The sequence below is a fragment of the Lactuca sativa genome, chromosome 1 (genome assembly GCF_002870075.4).
Source record: "Lactuca sativa cultivar Salinas chromosome 1, Lsat_Salinas_v11, whole genome shotgun sequence".
Lineage (NCBI taxonomy): Eukaryota > Viridiplantae > Streptophyta > Magnoliopsida > Asterales > Asteraceae > Lactuca > Lactuca sativa.
This window is the reverse complement of record NC_056623.2, coordinates 46,191,808-46,215,861: the sequence shown is the minus strand read 5'-3', so window position 1 is coordinate 46,215,861 and position 24,054 is coordinate 46,191,808. Positions and strand designations below refer to the sequence as shown.

Here is a 24,054-nt window from a genome sequence, read left to right as displayed (position 1 = left end):
TTTCTCAAGTTTACACACTCTATTAGTGTACTCTATGCTGACAAAACCCTCTGGCTGATTCATGTAAACATCTTCAGCCAACTTTCCATTAAGGAAAGCAGTTTTGACATCCATTTGCCATATTTCATAGTCATGAAATGCAGCAATGGATAACAATACCCTAATAGACTTAATATTGGCTACTGCAGAAAAGGTCTCATCATAATCAACTCCTGGAGTTTGAGAAAAGCCCTTTGCAACCAATCGTGCCTTATAGGTGTGTACATTACATTCCATGTCGGTCTTCTTCTTGAAGATCCATTTGCACCCAACTGTCTTACGACCGGGTACATTGTCAACCAAGTCCCAGACCTGATTGTCATACATGGACTGTATCTCGCTATCCATTGCCTCTTTCCATTTAGCAGGCTCGGGACCTGCCATGGCTTCCGCATAGCTGTTAGGCATATCCAGACTTACCAGTGTCTCATCACTGATAAGTGTCTCACCTTCTGCAGTAATATGGAAACCATAGTAATGCTCAGGTACATTCCTAACCCTTGTGGAATGCCTTAGAGGTACAATTGGAGGTATAATTGGACCAACAGTAGGTTACTCCTCAAGTTGACTGCTAAGGTTTAAGGTTCCTTTACCACTTGACTCTTGAAGTTCTTCAAGGTCAATTAGCCTCCCACCGTCTCCTTGGCTTGTGAACTCTCTCTCTCTCTCTCTCTCTCAAGACAGCCCTCCTTGCTACAAAGACCACATTCTCACTAGGTCTGTAGAAGAGGTAACCAAAATATTTCTATGGGTAGCCGATGAAAATACACCTCTCACTTTGAGGTTCGAGCTTGTCGTGACTCTCACGTATCACAAAAGCCTCGCAACCCCAAACCTTGATGTAGGCTAGACTAGGAACTTTTCCAGTCCACATATCGTGAGGTGTTTTGGCAACCTTCTTTGTAGGGACCAGATTAAGGATATGGGCGGCAGTCTCTAGGACATACCCCCAAAACGAGATTGGCAGCGAAGCTTGACTCATCATGGAACGAACCATATCCAACAAGGTTCGATTACGCCTCTCAGCCACACCATTCAAGTGCGGTGTCCTGGGAGGTGTCAATTGTGAGACAATCCCACAATCCCTAAGATAGTCGAGGAACTCGATACTAAGATACACACCGCCACGATTGGATCAAAGCATCTTAATGTTCCTGCCCAATTGATTCTCGACTTCCTGTTTAAACTCTTTAAACCTTTCAAAAGTCTCTAACTTATACTTGATTAAGTAGACATATCCATATCTACTATAATCATCTGTAAAAGTCACATAATAACGATTAGCATCCCCTGTGGCAGTTTTGAAGGGTCCACACACATCCGTGTGTACAAGATCCAACAAACCTTCACCCCTCTTACAAGAACCAGTGAAGGGTGACTTTGTCATTTTTCCAAGTAAGCATGATTCACAACTATCATCTGACTTTAGGTCAAATGATTCCAAAACTCCATCCTTTTGGAGTTAGCCTATGTGTTTCTTGCTTATATGTCCAAGACGACAATGCCATAATGATGCTTTATCCAAGTTATTATCATTAGTAGAATCAATACACAATACATTATTTCCTAAATTATCTACAACAAACACAGCTTCATACACACCATCACAAGGTAATGCTTTAAAATAAAACACATTATTAAAGAAAGCATTTATTCCACCGATTTCATTATCAAAGGAAAAAGTAAAACCTTGTTTATACAAAGCATGAAAGGAAATAACATTTCTTTCCATTTATGGCGAATAACAACAATTATTCAAATCTAAAGTAAATCCACTACTAAGCAACAAAGTATAAACTCTAATCTTGGTGACAGGTGAAACTTTCCTATTCCCCATGATCAAGTTTATCTTTCCATGCTCCACATTCTCACTTCTTCTTAGTCCCTACAATTCAGAACAAATATGAATACCGCAGCCGGTATCAAGGACCCAAGAGTTAGAATAGAGTGAATTATCAGATGATATAGTGTAAATACCTGCATGGTTGGGTTTCACTTTGCCATCCTTCAAATCTTGCTGGTACTTTGTGTTGGATTAGTGTCTAAGCCCGTAACCATATTTGGTAAGTACTTGACCCGGTTGTGCATGGTCCTTTTGGGTTGCCTTCACCAAAGCAACTTGACTGGAGAAATTAAATAGAGAGAGAGGTTATTATGATTTATTAATATGTTATAAGAATAATATATTAAAGGAAAAATCATATTTGTTTAATTAATATTGGTCAATAATTAATTAGGAATTAATTTTGTGATCAAGTGTAATTAATTAAACTAGAGGGGCTGAATTGTAATTATAAGATAGTTGCAAGATAGGGCAATATTTATCCTTGTTAAAGGATGGACGAATTCAAGGATAAGGATATCCTTAAAATCGTCCAAGGATAAGAGGATAAGGGTTTTTTCAAGGCTTATCTTGTGGTTGCTTGGTGGGCAAGCAACTGGATAAGGATAAGGACGGAAACCCTAATCTAAACCCTATATAAAGACCCCTAGGCCTTTAGAATTCGGGTACATGCTCCTAAGAGGTCCCAAGGACGAATTCCATCTCCTCCCTCCTCTATCTTAAGCCTCTCCAATTGCTTGTGGTGTTTGTGAGCCATTAGAGGCACTACACTTGTGGTGCTTGCTTTCAAGACTTAGGATTTGAAGATTTAAGTTGTTATTGCAATATAACAACAAGAGGTATGTAATCCAACCTTATATGTTAATTTCGAAAATAGCAATGCACATTAGGGTTTTATTCTTGTGTTCATAATGTTGTGTATCTAATAGTGAAAACATAGATCCAAACTAGGGTTGCATGCACACTTAGGATTGTTTGTATAAATCCCATCAGTGGTATCAGACCCTTTGGTTAACTTGTTTTCAATTAGTTTTATTCAATTGTATGAAATTGACAAATTAGGGTTTATAGCCAATAAACCCTAGGAGGCCATAGATTTCGAGATTAGGGTTTCCTAACCCTAATTTGCGAAAATCTTGAAAGGGTTTTTGAATCCTTTCCTTTCAATCCAAGATTTTGAAATCTAGGGTTCGCAAACCCTTAGATTTCGAGATTTGCCTCCTTCCCCAAGATAAGATCCTAAATTTTAGGGATTTGGATGATCCCATATCTTGTAATTATCCTTTAATAGTTAAATATGGTAATTAAAGATCATGAATTATCCCATCCCTATTTTCGAAATTTATAGAGGGATTTAAGGGATTAGGATAACTTAATTGTTTAAATGGTAATTATCTTTTAGATTGAGATAATCCCTTATGATTTGATAATTTAAATTAATAGTTTAATTTAAGATAATTATTAAATCAAGAGTTTTAATAATTAAAATTTTAATTTAAGTGACATTAAATTTCGAAAATTTTAATTGAAGATTAAAACCCTAGTATTTTTGAAATGTTTAAAATACACCCTATACTATTATATTATTACAAGCTTAATAAATATATATATGTATAATTAAAATGCTAGTCTTACCGTTAGTAGGCCTCATTCACGAAGCCGGTCTATAAGGTGGGTATAAGGTTGCGGCCTATAAAATGGTGCTTAATGGGTGTACACTCACACCCACCGCTTGCTTGATCGGTGGAGGGTCGTTAGCCGAACGGGTAGAATAGGGCAACCTCATTCTCTCATTAAAAGTATAATAAGAAATACAAAGTAACTACATGTTTTCTAAAATTTCCCAATCTTAGTTACTTTAGGAAAAGTGAATTTGATGCAGTCCCATGAAATTACACTTTGCACCTTGCTAAGAAGTTAGTGGAGTGTGCGTGGTTTACCGGCACACTAATTGGTTCTAAGCGAAGGTGGCAAAGGGTGATTCGTTGTTTATCATAGTTCGATGGAGCGTGTGTGGTTTACTGGCACATTGAATAGGTGATCGATACAATGAAGGCACCATGTGAATTTGCATGGTAATTCACACCCGCTTTGTGATCCTTGGTATCCCAGTCACAAACGAGAGGGGCATATCGAGATTTAAACATGCCATTGAAAAGTTTCAATGAATCTCATCCAAACCTAGGAATTCTCAATACATTTAGAACTTAGAGTTAGGTTTTTCATGATGGAGAATTAGTGAATCGTCATTCACTTACCTTCAAATTATTTGCATTTAAATTACGGCATCCCCTTTCTAAGATGTAAATATTGTTGTTGGATCCTAGCCCTAATTTTTCTTATTGGGTGATAATTAGGGATTCATATTCTAATCTATCTTTCTCCTTTTCCTTTGTAGATGTTGAAATCAAACAACGCTGCCGATAGTTCCTTCTCATTGATGAGCCTTTGCCAAAAGGTTACTTTCGATGGAACGAACTTTAGCGAATGGATAAGATACATTCGCACAATTGCTCGCTATGAGGACAAGGAGTATGTCCTTGATGAAAAGCTTGAGAAGATCAATCTAGAAATCGCTACTCCGGCTGAAATGAGTGCTTTTGAGACTCATGAGCGTGATGCAACGAAGGTTCACTGCATCATGATAGCCACAATGAACTCCGAATTCCAAAAGTCCTATGAGGACATGTATCCATACGATATGCACCAAGACTTATTGGAGAGATACCACCAAAACGCGAGACAAGAGCGTTATGAGATTTTCACTAACATGATTTCTGCTAAGATGGGTCATGGAGAGTCTCTTACCGTGCACCTGCAAAAGATGCAAAGGTATGTCGATCGTCTTCGCAAGTTGAATGTTGACTTTGGGGAAGACTTGGCGATCGACATGGTGCTTCACTCTTTGCCTCTGATGTACAATCAATTTAGGATGACCTACCACATGAACAAAGAAGAGGTCACCCTAAGCAAACTCCAAGGTCTCTTGAGGGTCGCTGAGAGCAACTTCAAGGACAAGTCTGTTGCACCAACTCCCAATCCACCCGCTGCTCCTGTCTTGGCTATTGGTCAAGGAAAGGGAAAGAAGAGGAAGCCTTCATCTAAAAACTATCGCAAGGTTAAAGCCCGAGATGGTGCCTCTTCTAGTGGGACCAAAGTTGATCCCGCTAAGCCCTGCCCTAACCCTAAGGAGGCAGAGTGCCACCACTGCCACAAGATAGGACATTGGAAGAGAAGCTGCCCAGAGTACCTGCAAGCCATCAAAGAAGGAAAGATCAAGCCATCTTTCGCAGGTATATACACAATTAAATCTAACGATTCTAGTCATGCTATTTCTTGGGTTCTTGATACCGGTTGTGGTTACCACATTTGTTCTAATGTGCAGGGACTAAGAAGAAGTAGGGATGTGGAGCAAGAAAGAATCAATCTAATCATGGGGAACAGAAGATCGTCGTCTGTGACCAAGATTGGAGTGTATTCTTTAATGCTTAGGAATAATTTATGTTTAGATTTGAACAATTGTTGCTATTCGCCAAAAATGGCTAGAAACATCATTTCATGGTTTATATAGACAAGGTTTTAGATTTTCTTTTAATAATGAGAATGGTTCTATTTTGACTTATCTGAATGGTGTCTTTTACTTTGAAGCTATACCATGTAATGGAATTTATGAAACTGTTATGATTGTTGATAACTTAGGAAATGATGTTTTGAATATAGATTCTTCCAATAGTTTGGATAAAGCATCCTTGTGGCATAGTCGTCTTGGACATGTCAACAAGAAACGCATAGCCCAACTCCAAAAGGATGGAGTGTTGGAGTCATTCGACCTTAGGGAAGATGACACGTGCGAGTCTTGTTTGCTTGGAAAGATGACTAAGTCACCCTTCGCTGGTACGTGCGAAAGGGGTGAAGGTTTATTGGACCTAATACATACCGATGTATGTGGACCGTTTAGATCAACCACGAAGGATGAGAACCGCTTCTACATGACTTTTACCGATGACTATAGTAGATATGGGTATATCTATTTAATCAAGCAAAAGTCAGAAACTTTTGAAAAGTTCAAAGAGTTTAGGAATGAAGTGGAGAATCAATTGGGCAGGAAGATCAAGATGCTTTGATCCGATCGAAGAGGAGAGTACCTAAGTCTTGAATTCCACGAATATCTCAAGGAGTGTGGAATAGTTTCGCAATTAACGCCACCTAGGACACCACAATTGAATGGTGTGGCAGAAAGGCGTAATCGAACCTTATTGGATATGGTTCGCTCTATGATGAGTCGTGCTTCACTATCAATCTCTTTTTGGGGGTATGCCTTAGAGACTGCCGCCCATATCCTTAACCGAGTCCCTACTAAGAAGGTTGCCAAAACACCTCACGAGATGTGGACGGGGAAAGCTCCTTCGTTGGCACATATCAAGGTTTGGGGTTGCGAGGCTTTCGTAAGACGAGACACTCACGACAAACTGGAACCTCGAAGTGAGCGATGTATTTTCATCGGCTACCCGCAGAAATCCTTTGGATATCTCTTCTATAGACCGAAGGACAATGTTGTCTTTGTTGCGATGAGAGGAGTTTTCCGAGAGCGAGAACTCATAGGCCAAGAGGACAGTGGGAGGCAAATCGAGCTTGAAGAGATTCAAGAGTCGATAGATGAAGGAACCTCTACCGCTGGCACTCAACCCGAGGAGGAAACTCCGGTTGAACCAATTGACGAGTCCTTACCTCTTAGACGTTCCGATAGAGTTAGAGTTCAACCCCAGTTTTATGGTTTTCATATTACTACCGAAGGGGACACGTATATTAGTGATGGTACACTAATAAATCTTGATGAACCTAATAGCTATAAGGAAGCCATGGCAGGCCCGGAGTCTGTGAAATGGAAAGAGGCAATGGATAGCGAGATCCAATCCATGTATGATAACCAAGTTTGGAATTTGGTTGATCATGTGCCCGGACGTAAGACCGTTGGGTGTAAGTGGATTTTCAAGAAGAAGACCGACGTGGATGGAAAGGTACACACATATAAAGCGCGATTGGTTGCGAAGGGCTTTACTCAAACTCCCGGAGTTGACTATGATGAGACCTTCTCACCAGTTGCGAAGATAAAGTCTATTAGGGTAATTCTAGCTATTGCCGCATTTCATGATTATGAGATTTGGCAAATGGATGTCAAGACCGCTTTCCTTAATGGAAAGTTGGTTGAGGATGTTTACATGGCTCAGCCAGAAGGGTTTGTGGATCCAAAGCATCCAAATAGAGTGTGTAAGCTTGAGAAGTCCATTTATGGACTTAAGCAAGCATCTCGCAGATGGAATCTCTGCTTCGATGAGAAAGTCAAAGAGTTTGGATTTGTACGAAGCGAAGATGAGTCGTGTGTATATGTTAAAGCCAGTGGGAGTATAGTAAGCTTTCTATTTTTATATGTCGATGACATATTACTCATAGGAAACGACATCCCGAATTTGCAGGAGGTTAAGTCCTGGCTTGGGAAGTGCTTCGCTATGAAGGACCTCGGAGAAGCTTCTTACATTTTGGGAATAAGGATAGTAAGAAAAAGAAGTAAGAGACTAATTGGACTTAGTCAGAACACTTACTTAGAGAAGGTACTAAAACGTTTTAGTATGGAAAACTCAAAGAAGGGAGAATTACCGATACAAAGTAATGCCAAATTGAGTAAGACTCAAAGTCCGAGTACCGAAGCTGAGATAGCTGAAATGAGCCGAGTTCCATACGCTTCCGCAGTTGGCTCAATCATGTACGCTATGACTTGTACTCGCCCTGATGTAGCCTTTTCTTTGAGCATGGTTAGTAGATATCAAGGGAACCCTGGCAGAGCACATTGGATTGCTGTGAAGAATATCCTTAAGTACCTTCGGAGGACGAAGGAATGGTTTTTAGTCCTCGGAGGGAGTGATGACTTGAAGGTGCGAGGTTACAGTGACGCCAACTTCCAAACCGATAGGGACAACTACCGTTCGCAATCGGGCTGGGTCTTTACCCTAAATGGAGGAGCAGTGACTTGGAAGAGTTCCAAACAGGAAACAGTAGCTGATTCAACGTGCGAATCAGAGTATATAGCAGCGAGCGAAGCGTCGAAGGAGGCAATATGGCTGAAGAACTTCATTGGTGACCTTGGAGTTGTACCCGCCATAAAGGAGCCCATGGAGATTTTCTGTGATAATGAAGGAGCGGCTGCCTTGACCAAGGAACCGAGGGATCATGGTAGATCTCGACATATCGACAGAAAATATCACTTCATCAGACATCGTGTAGAAGAAGGACAACTTGTAGTGAAGAGGATATCATTAGAAGATAACCCAGCAGATCCGCTTACGAAGGGACTGAGTAGGGTTAAGCACTTGCACCATGCTAGGAGTATTGGACTGAAGGATGGTACTAGCATAGATTAGATAATTTTAGGAACGTGTAATAGATAAATGTAATTGACATTTGATGATTAAATAAAGGAGTTTTATTTATAAGTAAAACTACTGTCATATGTTAATTGTTTAACTATTGTTTCAACTTTTGCATGTTTTGACTTCCAGAATAATTGAGTTTATTAGGAATAATCGAATTATTCAAATTGTCCACAATCGTTCATGTGTTGGAAGTAGATATGAATGAAGATTGTCATGAATTGGTGCGTAGATTGTCTAAATGGTATTAGACATAGCAAAGGGTTGCTGCGACGTTCATGAGTGCTTATGAACTGGTTTTGAGCATTGGAATAAACCCGTGCTTGCTGGAATCACCGTATGGAATATGATATATAAGAGGTGATCGCAAGACGATAATATCATATAGTCTTAAAACCTAGATATATGGTTTATTATTTGCTAATTGATTGTACATTGATAATGCGAAAACGCATTGGTAACTCAATGTTATAAAACGCATTGTTGTGTATAGTTGATTATTGAATAAGTAAATGCATATAAGTCGAAGTTTATCTGTAAATTTTATCCTAAGAGGGTAGAAGAGATATCTCGGCCACTCGATGATTTGATTTGACTTATGTGTCGGGCCCGGTCAGAATTAAATTGATGTGTTCGATTGAGTTCTATGTCAAATAAATTGGAGATCGAGAAACCTAAATGTTTGACTAATCATTCCATAGAATTGTCAGCATGATATCTAACAGAGGACTGTACGATCCCTTATCTAGAGGACATGTTACTAATAAGATCAGAGTTTGACAGCGTCTTTGAGAGCTACGATTGCTAATCGGGTTGCACGTTACATTTGTGGTTACTAGACTTATCCAAGTGGGAGACTGTTGGATTAGTGTCTAAGCCCGTAACCATATTTGGTAAGTACTTGACCCGGTTGTGCATGGTCCTTTTGGGTTGCCTTCACCAAAACAACTTGACTGGAGAAATTAAATAGAGAGAGAGGTTATTGTGATTTATTAATATGTTATAAGAATAATATATTAAAGGAAAAATCATATTTGTTTAATTAATATTGGTCAATAATTAATTATGAATTAATTTTGTGATTAAGTGTAATTAATTAAACTAGAGGGGCTGAATTGTAATTATAAGATAGTTGCAAGATAGGGCAATATTTATCCTTGTTAAAGGATGGACGAATTCAAGGATAAGGATATCCTTAAAATCGTCCAAGGATAAGAGGATAAGGGTTTTTTCAAGGCTTATCTTGTGGTTGCTTGGTGGGCAAGCAACTGGATAAGGATAAGGACTGAAACCCTAATCTAAACCCTATATAAAGACCCCTAGGCCTTTAGAATTCGGGTACATGCTCCTAAGAGGTCCCAAGGACGAATTCCATCTCCTCCCTCCTCTATCTTAAGCCTCTCCAATTGCTTGTGGTGTTTGTGAGCCATTAGAGGCACTACACTTGTGGTGCTTGCTTTCAAGACTTAGGATTTGAAGATTTAAGTTGTTATTGCAATATAACAACAAGAGGTATGTAATCCAACCTTATATGTTAATTTCAAAAATAGCAATGCACATTAGGGTTTTATTCTTGTGTTCATAATGTTGTGTATCTAAGGGTGTTCACGGGGCGGTTCGGTTCGGATAGTAATAAAATTGTGAACCGTGACCACGGGGCGGGTACCTCATGCGTACTAACCGAAACCGAACCGTATTGACAAAAAAACCGAACCGTATGAAAGCGGGTAACCACGGTTCGGTTCATGGGTACCCGGTAAAATATAAAAAATTAAATTAAATTGAAACTACAAACTCCATTTTAGTTATCTCTTTCTTAAAATTAGTAAGTCAAAGAGTTGAAAAAAAAACATAATGAAGTTTAAATATCATATCTTATAATTTGTATAATAAATACAATAATAAAAATAACAAGAAAATCAAATGAATTTAGAATTACAAAATTGGAGTTGTCGATATGGATTTTTGTTTAGGTTATTGAACCGGTAGATCAATCAAAACAACACTAATGAAATAATATTTTTTTACTTTATATATATATATATATATATATATATATATATATATATATATATATAATCAAACGGTTCGGTTCGGGTATCCGCAGATAACTTAATATGAAAACCAAAAACCGACCATTTGATATCCGGTTTTTTCGGTTTCGGTTTTTTTCGGTTACGGTTTTTTTCGGTTTCGGATTGGCCGGTTCGGCTTGGTTTTTCGGTTTTGCGGTTTTTTTGCACATCCCTATGTGTATCTAATAGTGAAAACATAGATCCAAATTAGGGTTGCATGCACACTTAGGATTGTTTGTATAAAACCCATCACTTTGGGCAGTATCGCTTCCAGTGCGACTTTTCTTGGCAATAGAAGCATTCAGCCTCTTTGGGATCAGAAGAAGATGTAACGAAACCTTTCTTGGTTCTGCTAGAAGAGGAGCCATCAAGGGTCTTCCCCTTGGTAACTTTCGAGGGGGTCTTCCTCTTCTTCCCTTTCCCTTTCCTGATTGCCAGGACAGTTGTGGAGTTTGGAGTAGGAGTAGAAGTGGTAACAACCGACTTACCTTTAAGACCTGATTTTGCGGTCTTAAGGAGTCCCTGAAGTTTGCTAAGTGTAACTTCCTCCTTGTTCATGTTGTATGTCATGCAGAATTGATCATAACACGAAGGTAAGGAGTGCAAAATAATATCTATTGCTAACTCCTCAGGAAAGTTCACATTCAACTTCATCAATCGGTTCACATACCTTTGCATTTTCTGCATGTGGCTTGTGATGGGTTCACCATCTTTCAGTCGGGTTGTTATCATTGAGGAGATGATTTCATATCGCTCTTGACGAGCACTCTGATGGTAGCGGTCCATCAAATCCTGGTGCGTCTCAAAAGGATAGTAGTTCTCATAGGACTTTTGGAGCTCGGCTGACATGGTGGCCATCATGATGCATGCCACATTTGTAGCATCTCTTTCATGAACCTCATATTCAGCAAGCTCATCAGGAGTAGCAGTTGGCTCAGGCACCTTGAGCTCCTTGTCAAGAGCATATTCCTTGTTCTTGTAACGAGTGACCATCCTGATGTTTTTGATCCAGTCAGTAAAGTTGGATCCATCAAAGATGACTCTCCCACAAAGGTTCCTGAGAGAGAAGGATCCAGTATGGTTTGAGCCAGGAGTAGCATTATTGGAAGACATCTGAAAAGAAGAAAATAAGTTTAGTTTAGATATAGGGATAGTCCTTAATAAAACACCCAAATGTAATATTAAGGCTAGGATCCAGTCACAATATATTATAACCTAGAAGAGGGATGCCGTAATCCAAGTTATAACATATTTGAAAGGTAGGTGATTGGCGATTCACCAATTTCCACCATGAAAACGAAATATAAATTATTAGGTTTTATTTGGTTTTTTAGAAATTCCTAGATTCTTTGAGATTCATTGAACTTTTCAATGACATGTTTCAATCTCGAGTATGCCCTTCATGTTTGTGACTGGGATACCGAGGATCACAAAACAAGGTGTGAAAACCATGCAAATTACTTGGTACCCTTAATGTTTTTCACTTAATCGTTGTGCCGGTAAACCACACATGCTCCTTCCGACCTCATGAAAAACCTTAAGTCGTCCTTTGCCTCCCTTGTTAAGTCCAAGTTAGTGTGCCGGTAAACCACACACGCTCCACCAACGACTTAAAGAAGGTGCAAAGTGTAATTTCATGGATTAACACCTTATTCACATTTTTCCTAAAGTAACTAAGATTGGGAATTTAAGAAAAACATTTAGTTACTTTATAATAATCATTATACTTTTAATGAGAATTTTTAAGTCATTGTCCTACCCGTTCGGCTAACGACCCTCCACCAGTCAAGGAAGCGGTGGGTGAGAGTGGACACCCATTAAGTTGCCATTTTATAGGCAACAACCTTATACCCCCCCTTATAGACCGACTTCGTGAATGAGGCGTACTAGCGGTAAGACGACTTTGATCTTATACATATATATTATTATTAACTTATAATATTATAAGTATAAGTGTTGAATTTTAACTTTTAAAATTCTAAGGGTTGGAACTAAAGTTTTAGTCATGACTTTACTTCTTCCAAAACCTGAGGGCAAGTTTTGTAAACTTTCAAAACTTTTCATTTCTTATAACTTATGAAGTTAATTGAGTATTAAAAATGAAGACTTTTCATTTTTCTAACTCTAGTGTTCTTTTAATGGTTTTAATTCAAGTGTGACTCTTGGTTTTCCATAACTTGAGGACAAGTTATGGACTCCATTAAAACACATTATGACCAAGAATTAAACTACCAAGTAGGTTACAAATGATTATAGCCATTGTAAATGGATTAGCATAAACATTACACCATCTAAAACAAGTTTTATAACACCAAAACAGTTTAGGGTAATGTTTCTAGTCCATTTCCAGCAGCAAAAGTCGAAAATCTGCATTCTGAGGCTCCTACTCGTCGAGTGCACGGACCAACTTGGCGAGTAGGATGAAGATACACATGAACTCGACGAGTTCATCAGGCAGATTGCAAGATTTCGAGTTTTTCCAACAATTTTGCACAAATAACAAACAAACAAGCCTAGGCTCTGATACCACTGATGGGTTTTGAGCATTCTAACACTTCCTAAGTGTGCATGCAACCATAATAACGTTGGATCTATGTTTGTCTAATTATCATGCAAATTTGATTTCCAATGTTATGATCCTATCTAGCATACATGGGGAACAATTTTAACTTGAATGAAAGATAGAACTACATACCTTGTTGTTGATTTTGATCCTTGAAACCTTGTGAGCTTAGCACCCCAAGTGTGATGCCTCAAATGCTTCACACAACACCAAATGCTATGGAGTAAACTTGGAGAGGAAGTATAACACTCTAAAAATCGGCTCTAGCCCTCAAGCATGCAAGTGTGTAGCCGATTTTGGGAGAAACATGAGCTTTATATAGTGTTGACATATTTAGGGTTACACCATGTAAACCCTAATGTGTCATGACTCTTCATTTCCATGACCCATGGGTTTGTAACTCCCATGGAGCCTCCATGGAGCATCCAATGGGTTTAACCCAACTTGATTATCCATGGAGCCTCTTAGCCCACTATATAAGTTATGGATGATTTACATAATCAACCCATATATTTAATTAGTTACAATTTGATCACTTAATTAATTCTAGATTAATTCTTGATTAAACTAATTAAATAATATTATTAATATATTAGAACTTATAATATATTAATAAACCATAAGTGTAATATTTCTCTCATTTAGTCTATCCAATTGCATGGTGCCATGCAACCCAAATGGACCATGCCGGGTCGGGTCAAGTACATACCAAAAATAGTTATGGACTTAGACACCTTATCCAACAATTGTATGGTATGTGGTATGATGGGGGAATTCACTAAGCTTTGTGTTTACAGTTTTTAGTTTTGGTTTCAGGTACTTCCTCTTCGAATGGAAATGAGTCGGCATCACACTATATTTTCCGCAGCAAAGATATTTGGGATTTGTACTCTGATGATGTTTTATTATGTCATGTTTTGACTATCGATTAATTGACTTTTGTTATGAGTGATACTTTGATTGTTTTTAGACAAATGGTTTTGTAATTGTTTACTTTAAAATGAAAATTTTAGACCGTATTTTTGGGATGTTACAATATGTGAATACTTCCAACAACCTATATATATAAAAAAATATATTGAAATGTAAACAAGACAAAAATATAATTACCTTGATGTCTATTTCTCATTTTGAAAACATGGTAAGACAAGAATGTGATTTTTTTATTATTTTTTGTTTTTTTAATGTTTGGGATTGCTTTTTAAGATTATAAAAGTTATTTTTGTAAAAGAACTTTTTGACTTTTAGCTTTTGAAAAGGTTAAAAGTCAAAAATCCGTTTTAAAAAATATGTGTTTAATATTTCTTAACTTTTAAAGATAATTTATCTTTTAAGAAGATAAAAATGGATAATGACTTAAAAAGGTAATATATTTTTCGATTTGTACATATTTAGTCACTGAGTTTTTTTTTTCGTCCACATTTACCCCTTCAACTTGTTAAACTGTACACATTTAGTCCTTATGACTAGCTACTCTAAGTTAGCCGGTAAAAATGACTTAATAGGGTAATATATTTCTCACTTTGTACACATTTAGTCCTTAATATTTTTGTATACATTTAGTCCTTAATATTTTTTTGTTGCAAAATAAGTCATTTTTATTTTTGTATTCATTCAGTACTTACGAATGATTTCTTTAGGTTTTTCTCACGACATCTTATGTGGGATATGTTGAGCTGGTCCTGTTATATGCAGTAGACCAAGTTACCTGGTGCAGGCCGACTATAAGCTATAGGCACGGAGACTCGAGAAGAACGGTTGGGTTAATGCGTCATGCCAACAAACCTTGAGTATTCCAGTCCGATGACTGGTTGGACCTGTTATATGTTGGCATTCCAGTCCGATTACTGATTGTGCCAAGGTATCCCAGTCTGATGAGTGTAGGTGTGTTATAGATGATGATACGTTTGCTGTATCGGGTATTTTGGTGGAAACTCACTAAACTTTGTGCTTACCCAGTTGTTTATGTTTTCAGGTTCTATCGTTGGTTGTAGGAAGGAGAATGCATGACTGTACACACTCATCTACAATACTGAGGATTCTGTGTTTTTATATTACTCTGATTTTCGATAAATGTATTTTGGAATAAACGTTTTTTCTTAATAATGGATTTATAATTAGGGAGTTTTGCCTTATTTAAAAATGAAAATTTTTTTATTGTGAAAATGAGAGATTACATATAAACATCAACAACCTCACACTTCATCAATGATTGTCCCACGTAAGATGTCGTGAGAAAAACCTAAAGAAAACATTCATAAGTACTCAATATGTACAAAAACAAAAATGACTTATTTTGAAACAAAAAAAATATTAAGGACTAAATGTGTACAAAATGATAAATATATTACCTTATTAAGTCATTTTTTCCGGCTAACCTGCAGTAACCGGTCATAAGGACTGAATGTGTACAGTTTAACAAATTGAAAGGGTAAATATGGACGAAAAAAAACTCAGTGACTAAATATATACAAATCGCAAAATATATTACCTTTTTAAGTTATTATACCAAGATAAAAATCATAAAAAATCACGATTTCTTGACTTTTGAAAAACACAAAGTCTTCTTACAAAAAAAATTAATTTCATAAGACCTTTTATAAATATCAAAAATCTTTTAGAATCTTTTACATTTTTTAAAAAATCAAAAATCAAAAAAGTCACTTGCAATCACAAACACCTCTATATATCTCCAAAACATTGGTTTTAAGAGTTTCGGCGCGTAAACCAAAAGTTTGGGTTTTTCTTTTCTTAAAAATAATTCGATTAATATATTTAAAATAAATAAATCTAAAAAATTAGGGCCTACCTTCGAATAGAAAATCCTTATCATGTCTAGCTTCCCTCTACCATCTTCGCTGTCTCCTTCCCCCACCCACCCACCTCTCTTTTCTATCTGTCTCTCCGGCAACATCACAAACACCTTCACCCCAACTGTAGATCCAAAATTGATCGAACCCTAAAGATTCTTGAATCACAGTTGACCACCAAATCCATTTCATAAACCCTTGGTTCCATTTTTGTTTTCAGCTTCACCAAATCTGTGGTTACTGATTGAAGGATTCAAGATTTGGCAGCAAATTAGTTCCTCCTATATGTTCGATTCACCGAAGAAGAGAAGAGAGAGTAATTTTCTTGATTCGATCTTAATACCCACACAACCGAGATGCTAGCTCTTAAACTTGTTGATTATCTATTGATGACTTGATTCATGTAATCATGGAATCGCCATTGTTGACCTTCGTTTTGTTGTACTTTGGGTTATTTTCTGTTTATGTCGATTCCCAACAACAATCGCCGCTGCCACCGCCGCCCCCACCACCTCCTACTCCATCCCCCCCGCCTCCACCTTCACCCCCACCTCCACCTCCGTCCCCACCTCCATCTCCACCCCCGCCACCGTCACCACCACCGAGATCTTCACAGCCTCCACCACCTCCAAGAAAGGCACCACACCCTCCAGGTTCAATCCGCCCTAGGAGATCAAAACCACAACACAGAGAACACCCTCCTCCTCCGCCGCCGCTGTCGAAAAATCTCAACTTTGGAAAGAAACTTGGATTCATATTCGTGGGTTTAGCCGCGATCTTACAGATTTGTGCGGCGACTTTTTTGGTAATCAAGAGGAGGCATTTAATCAAGACCCACGACAGACTTTAATCAGAATAGATGGTTTGGATACTGAGTTGATTTCTTGATTTTAGTAAAACTCACAAATTCGTCAAATTGATGGGAGTATGCAGTTGGATTAATCACAGATTTGTGGGATCAGAACAGATGATTTGCATACTGGGTTGATTTGTTGATCTTTTTTATGAAAACGCACAAATTCGTCAAATTGAGTGGAAGATGCAGTCGGATTATTGACAGATCTGAAGGATTAGATGATTGATTTGATGAGGTATTGTAAATGCGTAATTCTTGTATGCCATTCTTTTTCACAAAATTTTATTTGATCGATTTAGTTATGTTGTATACCATAAGGAACCGTTTCTTTCCAAATTCTTAATCTTTATTGTTCTTCCATGGTTATGTGAATCTGTGGTATACATGCAAAAACTCCTGCTTGAGGGGATCAGTTATATTTTTGCGTAGGGCTATTTATCTGGTTATGATTGACTGTAATTCAGAAGATAGATAGTGTTTACATATCTTGCTGATTAATGTGTATACTCGCTTTCTATTTGTTTGTTTTTTTATTTCAGGTATATAATAAATTTTACTTTACTCTTTCTAGACATTTAGATAATTTAATAATGGTAAATAGTAGCGATGTCAAAAGTACCAAAACCAAGTGGAAAAACTGAACCTGAAACTTATGACTTATGAGACTGGTTTTTGGGTCGGATAAATGGTTATGAGACAAAAATTTCTCGGGTATGGAATGGTTATAGTACTAGGAAAATTTGTCGGACTACCCGATTTACCCAATCCCTAACAATTTATATTTTTATAATAGATACAATTTTATTATTAATTACATGATTTCAAACTTAGGGGTCGTTTATAGTTGCTGACTGAGTAAGAACTGACTGGGTTAGAAGCTGACTGAGTTAGAAATTTTGATTGAGTTAACTTCTGATTGAAACTTGTTGTTTGATTTTACGTCTGACTGACCAAACAAAATGACAATATTACCCTCAAACAATATTTTTTTTTATAATAATACATTTATGCAATATTCTCAAACCATAATATATTATTAATTAACTCCATTTATACAATAATCTAAAAAACATGAAGATCAAAAGAAAAAATTAACATATCTCTTGATTGTCTTCACTTCTTCTTACCAATTGAAAAAAAAAACTTGTGTTTGCATTCATATGTACTAGGTTTGAACCATTATCATAAGTGGTTACTACTAACAATCACATGAATAAAATATGAAATACAATGATCCTAGTTACAATTTATAAAAACAAATCATAAAACTACAAAAGAAAAAAGCTTGAACCCAGGGAAAGGGGTTGTCACACTTCTTTAACTGACGGTAAACATTGATCAGCCACCTGTTTAAAAATTTGTTTAGGATAACAAGAGAACAAATCTCTGGTGTTTGTTTAGGATAACAAGATAACAACCCTCTAGTGTAGCAGGGTAAAGAAACAATCCAAATACAAAACCATAATCAAGAAATCAAATACACAAGTCATCTACAAATCTAGTAGGCATCATCAGTATAACTCCAAGTTTAAAATAGCATAATACAAAGACAAATTTGCAGATTTTGATCTGAATTAACAACACGTCTCAAGGATCACTTTTCATAATCATTAGATTACTTGAATTTTATCCATTAGTATATGCCCGTTCTACCCCTAGCTTTAAAAAAAACTCAATCTCGAACTATCTACAAAGAACCTCCACAGTAATTCAAACACCAAGCTTAAGCGAATAAGATGCCAGAGTTCAAGAACCCACAATCAATTATTGAGCTTCTGATTTCATCACATCAACTACCTATTTCTGGGCCAAAAAGAAATCATTATGATAAGAAATCATTTTCTTGTGAAATCAGAAGGAATCAACAAGTAATGGATTGCAATTGAAAAGAAATAGACCTAGTTGAGATGGATTAACCTCATCTTCTTTCCAAATCAACATACCCATAATGCCAAATCGTGTTCCACAGCATAATCGGTACAAATTGGAAAACATCTTCAAGCATAAAAACGAACAAAATGAAAAGAAAAAGGAAATACCTTATTGGCGGTGGAAGAGGAAGACGATGAACGAACGATGGGGATGTAGGTAGGTACGACGATGCTTCAGGGGGTTGGGAGTTCGACATTGAAGGAGGTAGTTGGTGGTGAAGAGGATGGCGACAGAGGAGGTTTCCAGCGAGGCTGAAGAGGATAGATAGAAGTGATGGAGAGGATGAGTGATGTCCGTTGAAGGAAAAGCTGCTTGGAGCGAAGGAGATGGTGAGCCATGGGTAAGGGTAAAAGACGTCCATTTTCCAGTCAGCCTTTTATGTTTAGCGGACTGAATCAGAGCAATGAGATTGCGATTGAGTTTTAGGTAATGAAAATTACAAGTGATAAATTTTAACTTATTAAGATCATAAACTAGGATACCAATTAAGTACCCAACAGTAAAAGACCGGATTTCACATATGGTTTTACAATCGGTACAAGATTATGATCACAAATACACGTCCCATTAACATATGTAGTAATTGGAAGCATGGTAGTCAGAGGTGAACAAACTCATAATCATGTCGGTCAATAATGGTTCGGTCCTTTTAGGTCTTTGGTGAACCGGCCTTGCGTTGTTTTTCGATCTAGACTGGTTCGGTTTGCAGTCTTTCTAGTGGCATTCAGTTTTTTTCGTCCAGTTTCGTTTCGGCTTTGTGGGTGGTTTCAAAAAATAAATAGTGCTTGGGAGAACCGAAGGTCATTTAGAATGAGGGATTTTGAAAGAGAAAATGGAACGTATGACCTATTATAGAGTAATTTTTTGGATAAAAAATAAAAACTAATTGTTGGGAATTCGTCTAGACTTGTTTAGACCGATCTAAGATGGGTTTAGATAAACCATGACTGAAAAATAGCCATTGCAATTAAAACTAGTGAATGAGTGAGATAAACGCCGGAGAGAATCCGGATTTGGACCGATTAAAAACTGGTTTAACCACCCAATACCTAAACCAACCCGATTTTGAACAGATTTAAGACTGCTTAAAGACCAACAGGTACATGAAAATGAAGACCCACAAAAGCCCATCGGTCTAGACTAGACTTAGGCTGTTCGGTTCTAGATCAGTCCTGAGTTTAAATTCAAGACTAGTTTAAGGGGATGTTTGTTTTATCTTTTAAAACATCTTTTAGCTTTTAGGAAAAGATAAAAAGACAAAAGATGTTTGGTAATCTTGTAAAAGTTAGTTTTTTATATAAAGAAAAATAAACTTTTTGGAAAAGTTAAAGAATCCTGACTTTTTGCAACTTTTCCTAAAATGACTTTTGCCTTTCAAAAGCTTAGCCAAACACCCCCTAAATTGGTTACTATGTTCATGCATAGTTACAGATTACAAGATAAGACTTACAAGTTTATGATGTATATGGGTCGGTATCTTACGATCCATAAACCATTGGGCTTGGCTTGAGCCTCCCTTTTGTAAATGGGGCCATGGCCATTGAGCCACAAGCACACACCACAAGTTTTGGCAGTTTAGGAATTTCGGTAGTTAAAAATTCAACGCATAGAGTTTTAGAAAAAGTACAGTTGTGCTCATCAAGTATATGAAAAGTAAAAGTAAAGTATCTGAAAATTGCACAAAGCCTATGAAATATATATATATATATATATATATATATATATATATATATATATATATATATATATATATTATACAAACCTTACTATTTTTAAAAATAGTTTTAACAGTTCAATCATTTAAGCTAAGAGTACAACAAATCATGATTAAAATAATATATGAATTCATGTTTTTCCAAATATAATACAGAAAATACAAGTGTTTAATGCACAATAAATCTCTAACTCGAATATTAAAACATTCAAAACGTGAGTCTTATCTTTCCTGTTATAAAAAAAGATAACACAACATTTAAATATCTCAACCTAAAGTTGACCCTGTAATCCTTCACCTTCGTCCAACGTTTCATAGCCTCTCATCTCTCAAAGACCCTATATGAGACACCTTTTCTTTGAAGGCAACAATATACAAGAATCTACTCTCCTCATCTGCACACTGCCATAAACACTCTTACCTACACCACCTCTACCGACGACCTTCACCATTGCTCCACCCGAAGACCATCGGACGCTGAGAAATTGACCCCGGCCACGTCGCTGCCCTCTACCTACCCAGCACATCCAACGCCGCCCTCCCCCCGACGCTTCCCATTATCTGATTTTGTTCTCGCCAAAATATGCTCGCTTTAGGTTTGCTTCTGGGTTTTTTTTCCATGCAAAATTAACTTTATTTTCTGCAAAAAAAATGATTTTCTTCTTTCTTCCCTTTCAAATCGATTATAGAATTTGAAATCTGCAAAATCAATTTCATTTTTTTTTCATTTCTGCTCAAAATTTTTAGTGAATATCATTTTTACTTCATTATTTATTTTTGTTTTCTCCTTTTTCCTTGAAACTACCCAAAGTACCTCCTAAATTATTTTGTCTATGTGTTCTTTGTGTATCTGTATTTGATTATTTGTGTCTGTTAACTCTGTGTGTGCGTGTTTAATAGATGATTTTCATCCATAATGCTAAAATCAGGTTTGTGTTTCCTTTTTCTTTGTGTCTCTTAATTGTACATAAAGACCCTATTTTATGTTTTTTTTTTATTGAATATTCTATTCTAATCTGATGCATATGGCTTTATGAAGGTTTACAGGTTCATTTTTCTTATCATCATACTTATCTTGCAGATATGGTAGGTTCTTGGAAATCATTAGTACTACTCCTAGCTGTTGAACATAAAGATGTGTGCACCCCTAGAGATAAAGTCCAGTGTCTAGATTGGAGGACCAAATATTGCTTCACTACCTACCTTCCAACAGGTACATTTAAAAACAATTTTTTATTGTTACTGGTGAAATTTTCCTTAACTGAGTTGGTTTGTATGAGTGTCCAAAATCAGTTATCTGAAAGTTTCAGATTTCAAGGCACCTGGTAGCTTTGTTGTGGGATTTCGATTGACTTTTTTTTGCCAAAACCCAGATTATTGTAATAGTCTTTTTTGCTGTTCAGGGTTATAAGGAAGAGGCAGGGGAGCTGGTTGAGCATATGAAAACTTTTTTTAATGATTATTTTAAACTTATTTGCTTTGTCATATGGTTTTAAAATAATTTACAGAAAATGCTTATGGCATGACTGAAAATGTGATTCAATATAACAATAAGTTATTGATTGAACATAATAAAGTTCCTACAGATCGTTTGATACACAATGCATCAAAAATCCTCCTTTGGACGCACATTTACTGATTAAATATAGCACATAGCAGTAGCTGCATGATGTTCAAGTTGATAGTGATGTGTGGCTACTGCCTAATTCATGGTTTGTATTCAAAAAATGAAAATGGCGGGTCAAAGTGCTTCCACTACCCCTGGTACATTCTTATTTTTTACCAGCTAATATTGATAATCTTTTATGGTCATGGATATGCTTAGGTGAAGCTTATGGAATGTTTGGACTCCAGAATAACAACTCCCACAAGTAACTTATGTTTCAACATGGCTTTAAAATATATGAGTAAACTATAGTTTTTGTCCCAATACTTATTAATTTCCTTTCACTTTTGATCCAAAATGATTTTTTTTCTCATTTCAGTTTCCGCCCCTCTCACCCATACCGTGAGTTTAATTATGTTTAGCCTATACATTTGCCTTGCAAACAGAGGTTTAAGGTATTTAAACACAATGTTAGAGTGAGAGGGACCAAAATTGCAATGAACCTTTGCATATGTATCAAAATGACAAAAAAAAAATCTCTTTTGGACCAAAATGGGCCAAACAGGTTGTTTACTCATTTATATTTGTAATTTCTTTAAGTTCATTTTTATCTTACTATTAAGTAACAAGAATAAACAAAAAATCAATGAATTATACAAATGGCAATTTTCATGTTTAATTGGTTTTTTGATTAAGAGATGGCTATAAATCTAAATTCTTCAGTTACTTAGTCATACTTAGTCAAGTTCTAATTACTACTGTAGAATGATGCATAGTCTTTAGGGAATGAAGAAAGAAAGTCAGAATATGTGTTTATGCTGCTTCAAGAAACTAAAGAATTCATTAGATTTTTGTGTTTGAACTATTTGCTTGATTTTGTTCATATGAACAGTCGCATTACTATATTTTTATTTGCTTTCTTTTGGTTTACTTAGGATCCAAGCTTATGACACAAATGATTATATTACTTGGAAATATTAGAAGAAGCTTGGCCGGAATATATTAAAGAGTTTATGTCATTTAGTAGTAATTAACCAATGTTAAAATTTATTACTTATAATCATCGTTAGCTAAAAGCAAATGTTCAATTTAATATTAATAACTAATGTAATCTATGAGGACACCGTACATTCCCATGTATTTTTCCCTTTATTTGTAATACAAATCTTGCTGAGTGGGTTCTTATGTTTAACTATATATGTCTTTCAGGTTTTAAAATGGTCAATGTCACATGACTTGCTGTCTTTCTTTTAGCTTAGTTGATGGTTGGGATTTAAAGATGAAGTATGAAAATCACTACATTGGAAAACTCATATTAGGAAGCTTGGTTAGAATATATTAATCCCATGTACTCCATCTTTGTTTTTGTGGTTATTAATTGTCATAAAATATTGGTGAATTCTTTTGGTTCCTCATACAAGCGATATTTTTGAATTATTTAGATTACGGTTTAACGTTAGATTACAGTGATGTTGCAAGTTATAATTCATGGTTTAGATTTCTTTAGTTTTGCTTCGAATTTATTTTTTGGTGGGTGGTGGATGTAGTAACTATTTATGCAAAAAAAATTATTTACTTCTAGAAGCTTATTTTTGAAAAGAAAAAAAAACTATTTGCACCCGGTGCGGGTAAACGGCTAGTATATATATATATATATATATATATATATATATATATATATATATATATATATATATATATATATATAGAGAGAGAGAGAGAGAGAGAGAGTGAGAGAGAGAGAGAGAGAGGTAAATTCAATCGAGAAACTAAAAAAGATTGACAATTGAGGAATTATTCTTTGCCAATCATTTATTTATGCTGCAGAACGCTCCAACGTACCAACGCGATAGATGATGAATAATAATCATATATGAATAGAAATGTAAGTTTATTCATATATGAATCCACCACCTTCCATCCGCCACCAACTACCACCACCACCGTCACCTCCCTCACAACCACTACCTTCGCCACCAACCACTATCGCCATCATATTCATATATGAATAATCACTTCCTTTATATTTATTCTAATATGAATATACATATTTATATATGAATACAATTATTCATAGATATTCATATATGAATATACATATCCATATTATATATGAATATGATTTGTTCTGTCGGTTCGGTACGCTGGAGCGTTCATGAATGCATCAGATTCATTCCCTAATTCTTAACTT

At 36.3% G+C, this 24,054-nt stretch overlaps 1 protein-coding gene and 1 long non-coding RNA gene across 4 annotated transcripts; both read left to right on the top strand.

The window, feature by feature from the left end:
- The first annotated feature begins 15,775 nt into the window (after positions 1-15,775).
- LOC128133090 (mulatexin-like) lies at positions 15,776-17,045 on the top strand. Its single transcript, XM_052770097.1, has one exon. It carries the CDS (start codon positions 16,165-16,167, stop codon positions 16,603-16,605), a length of 441 nt encoding a protein of 146 aa, XP_052626057.1. The 5' UTR covers positions 15,776-16,164; the 3' UTR covers positions 16,606-17,045.
- A 3,472-nt stretch (positions 17,046-20,517) lies between these two features.
- LOC111882199 (uncharacterized) lies at positions 20,518-23,327 on the top strand. Of its 3 annotated transcripts, XR_006189775.2 has the most exons (4): positions 20,520-20,853; positions 21,339-21,470; positions 21,661-22,021; positions 23,073-23,327. It is a non-coding gene; the product is annotated as an uncharacterized LOC111882199 (long non-coding RNA). The 3 variants fall into 3 exon arrangements; XR_002847101.2 differs by having other exon boundaries at positions 20,518-20,853; positions 21,339-22,021; XR_002847104.3 differs by lacking the exon at positions 23,073-23,327 and adding an exon at positions 22,799-23,066 and having other exon boundaries at positions 20,518-20,853; positions 21,339-22,021.
- The last annotated feature ends 727 nt before the right edge of the window (positions 23,328-24,054 follow it).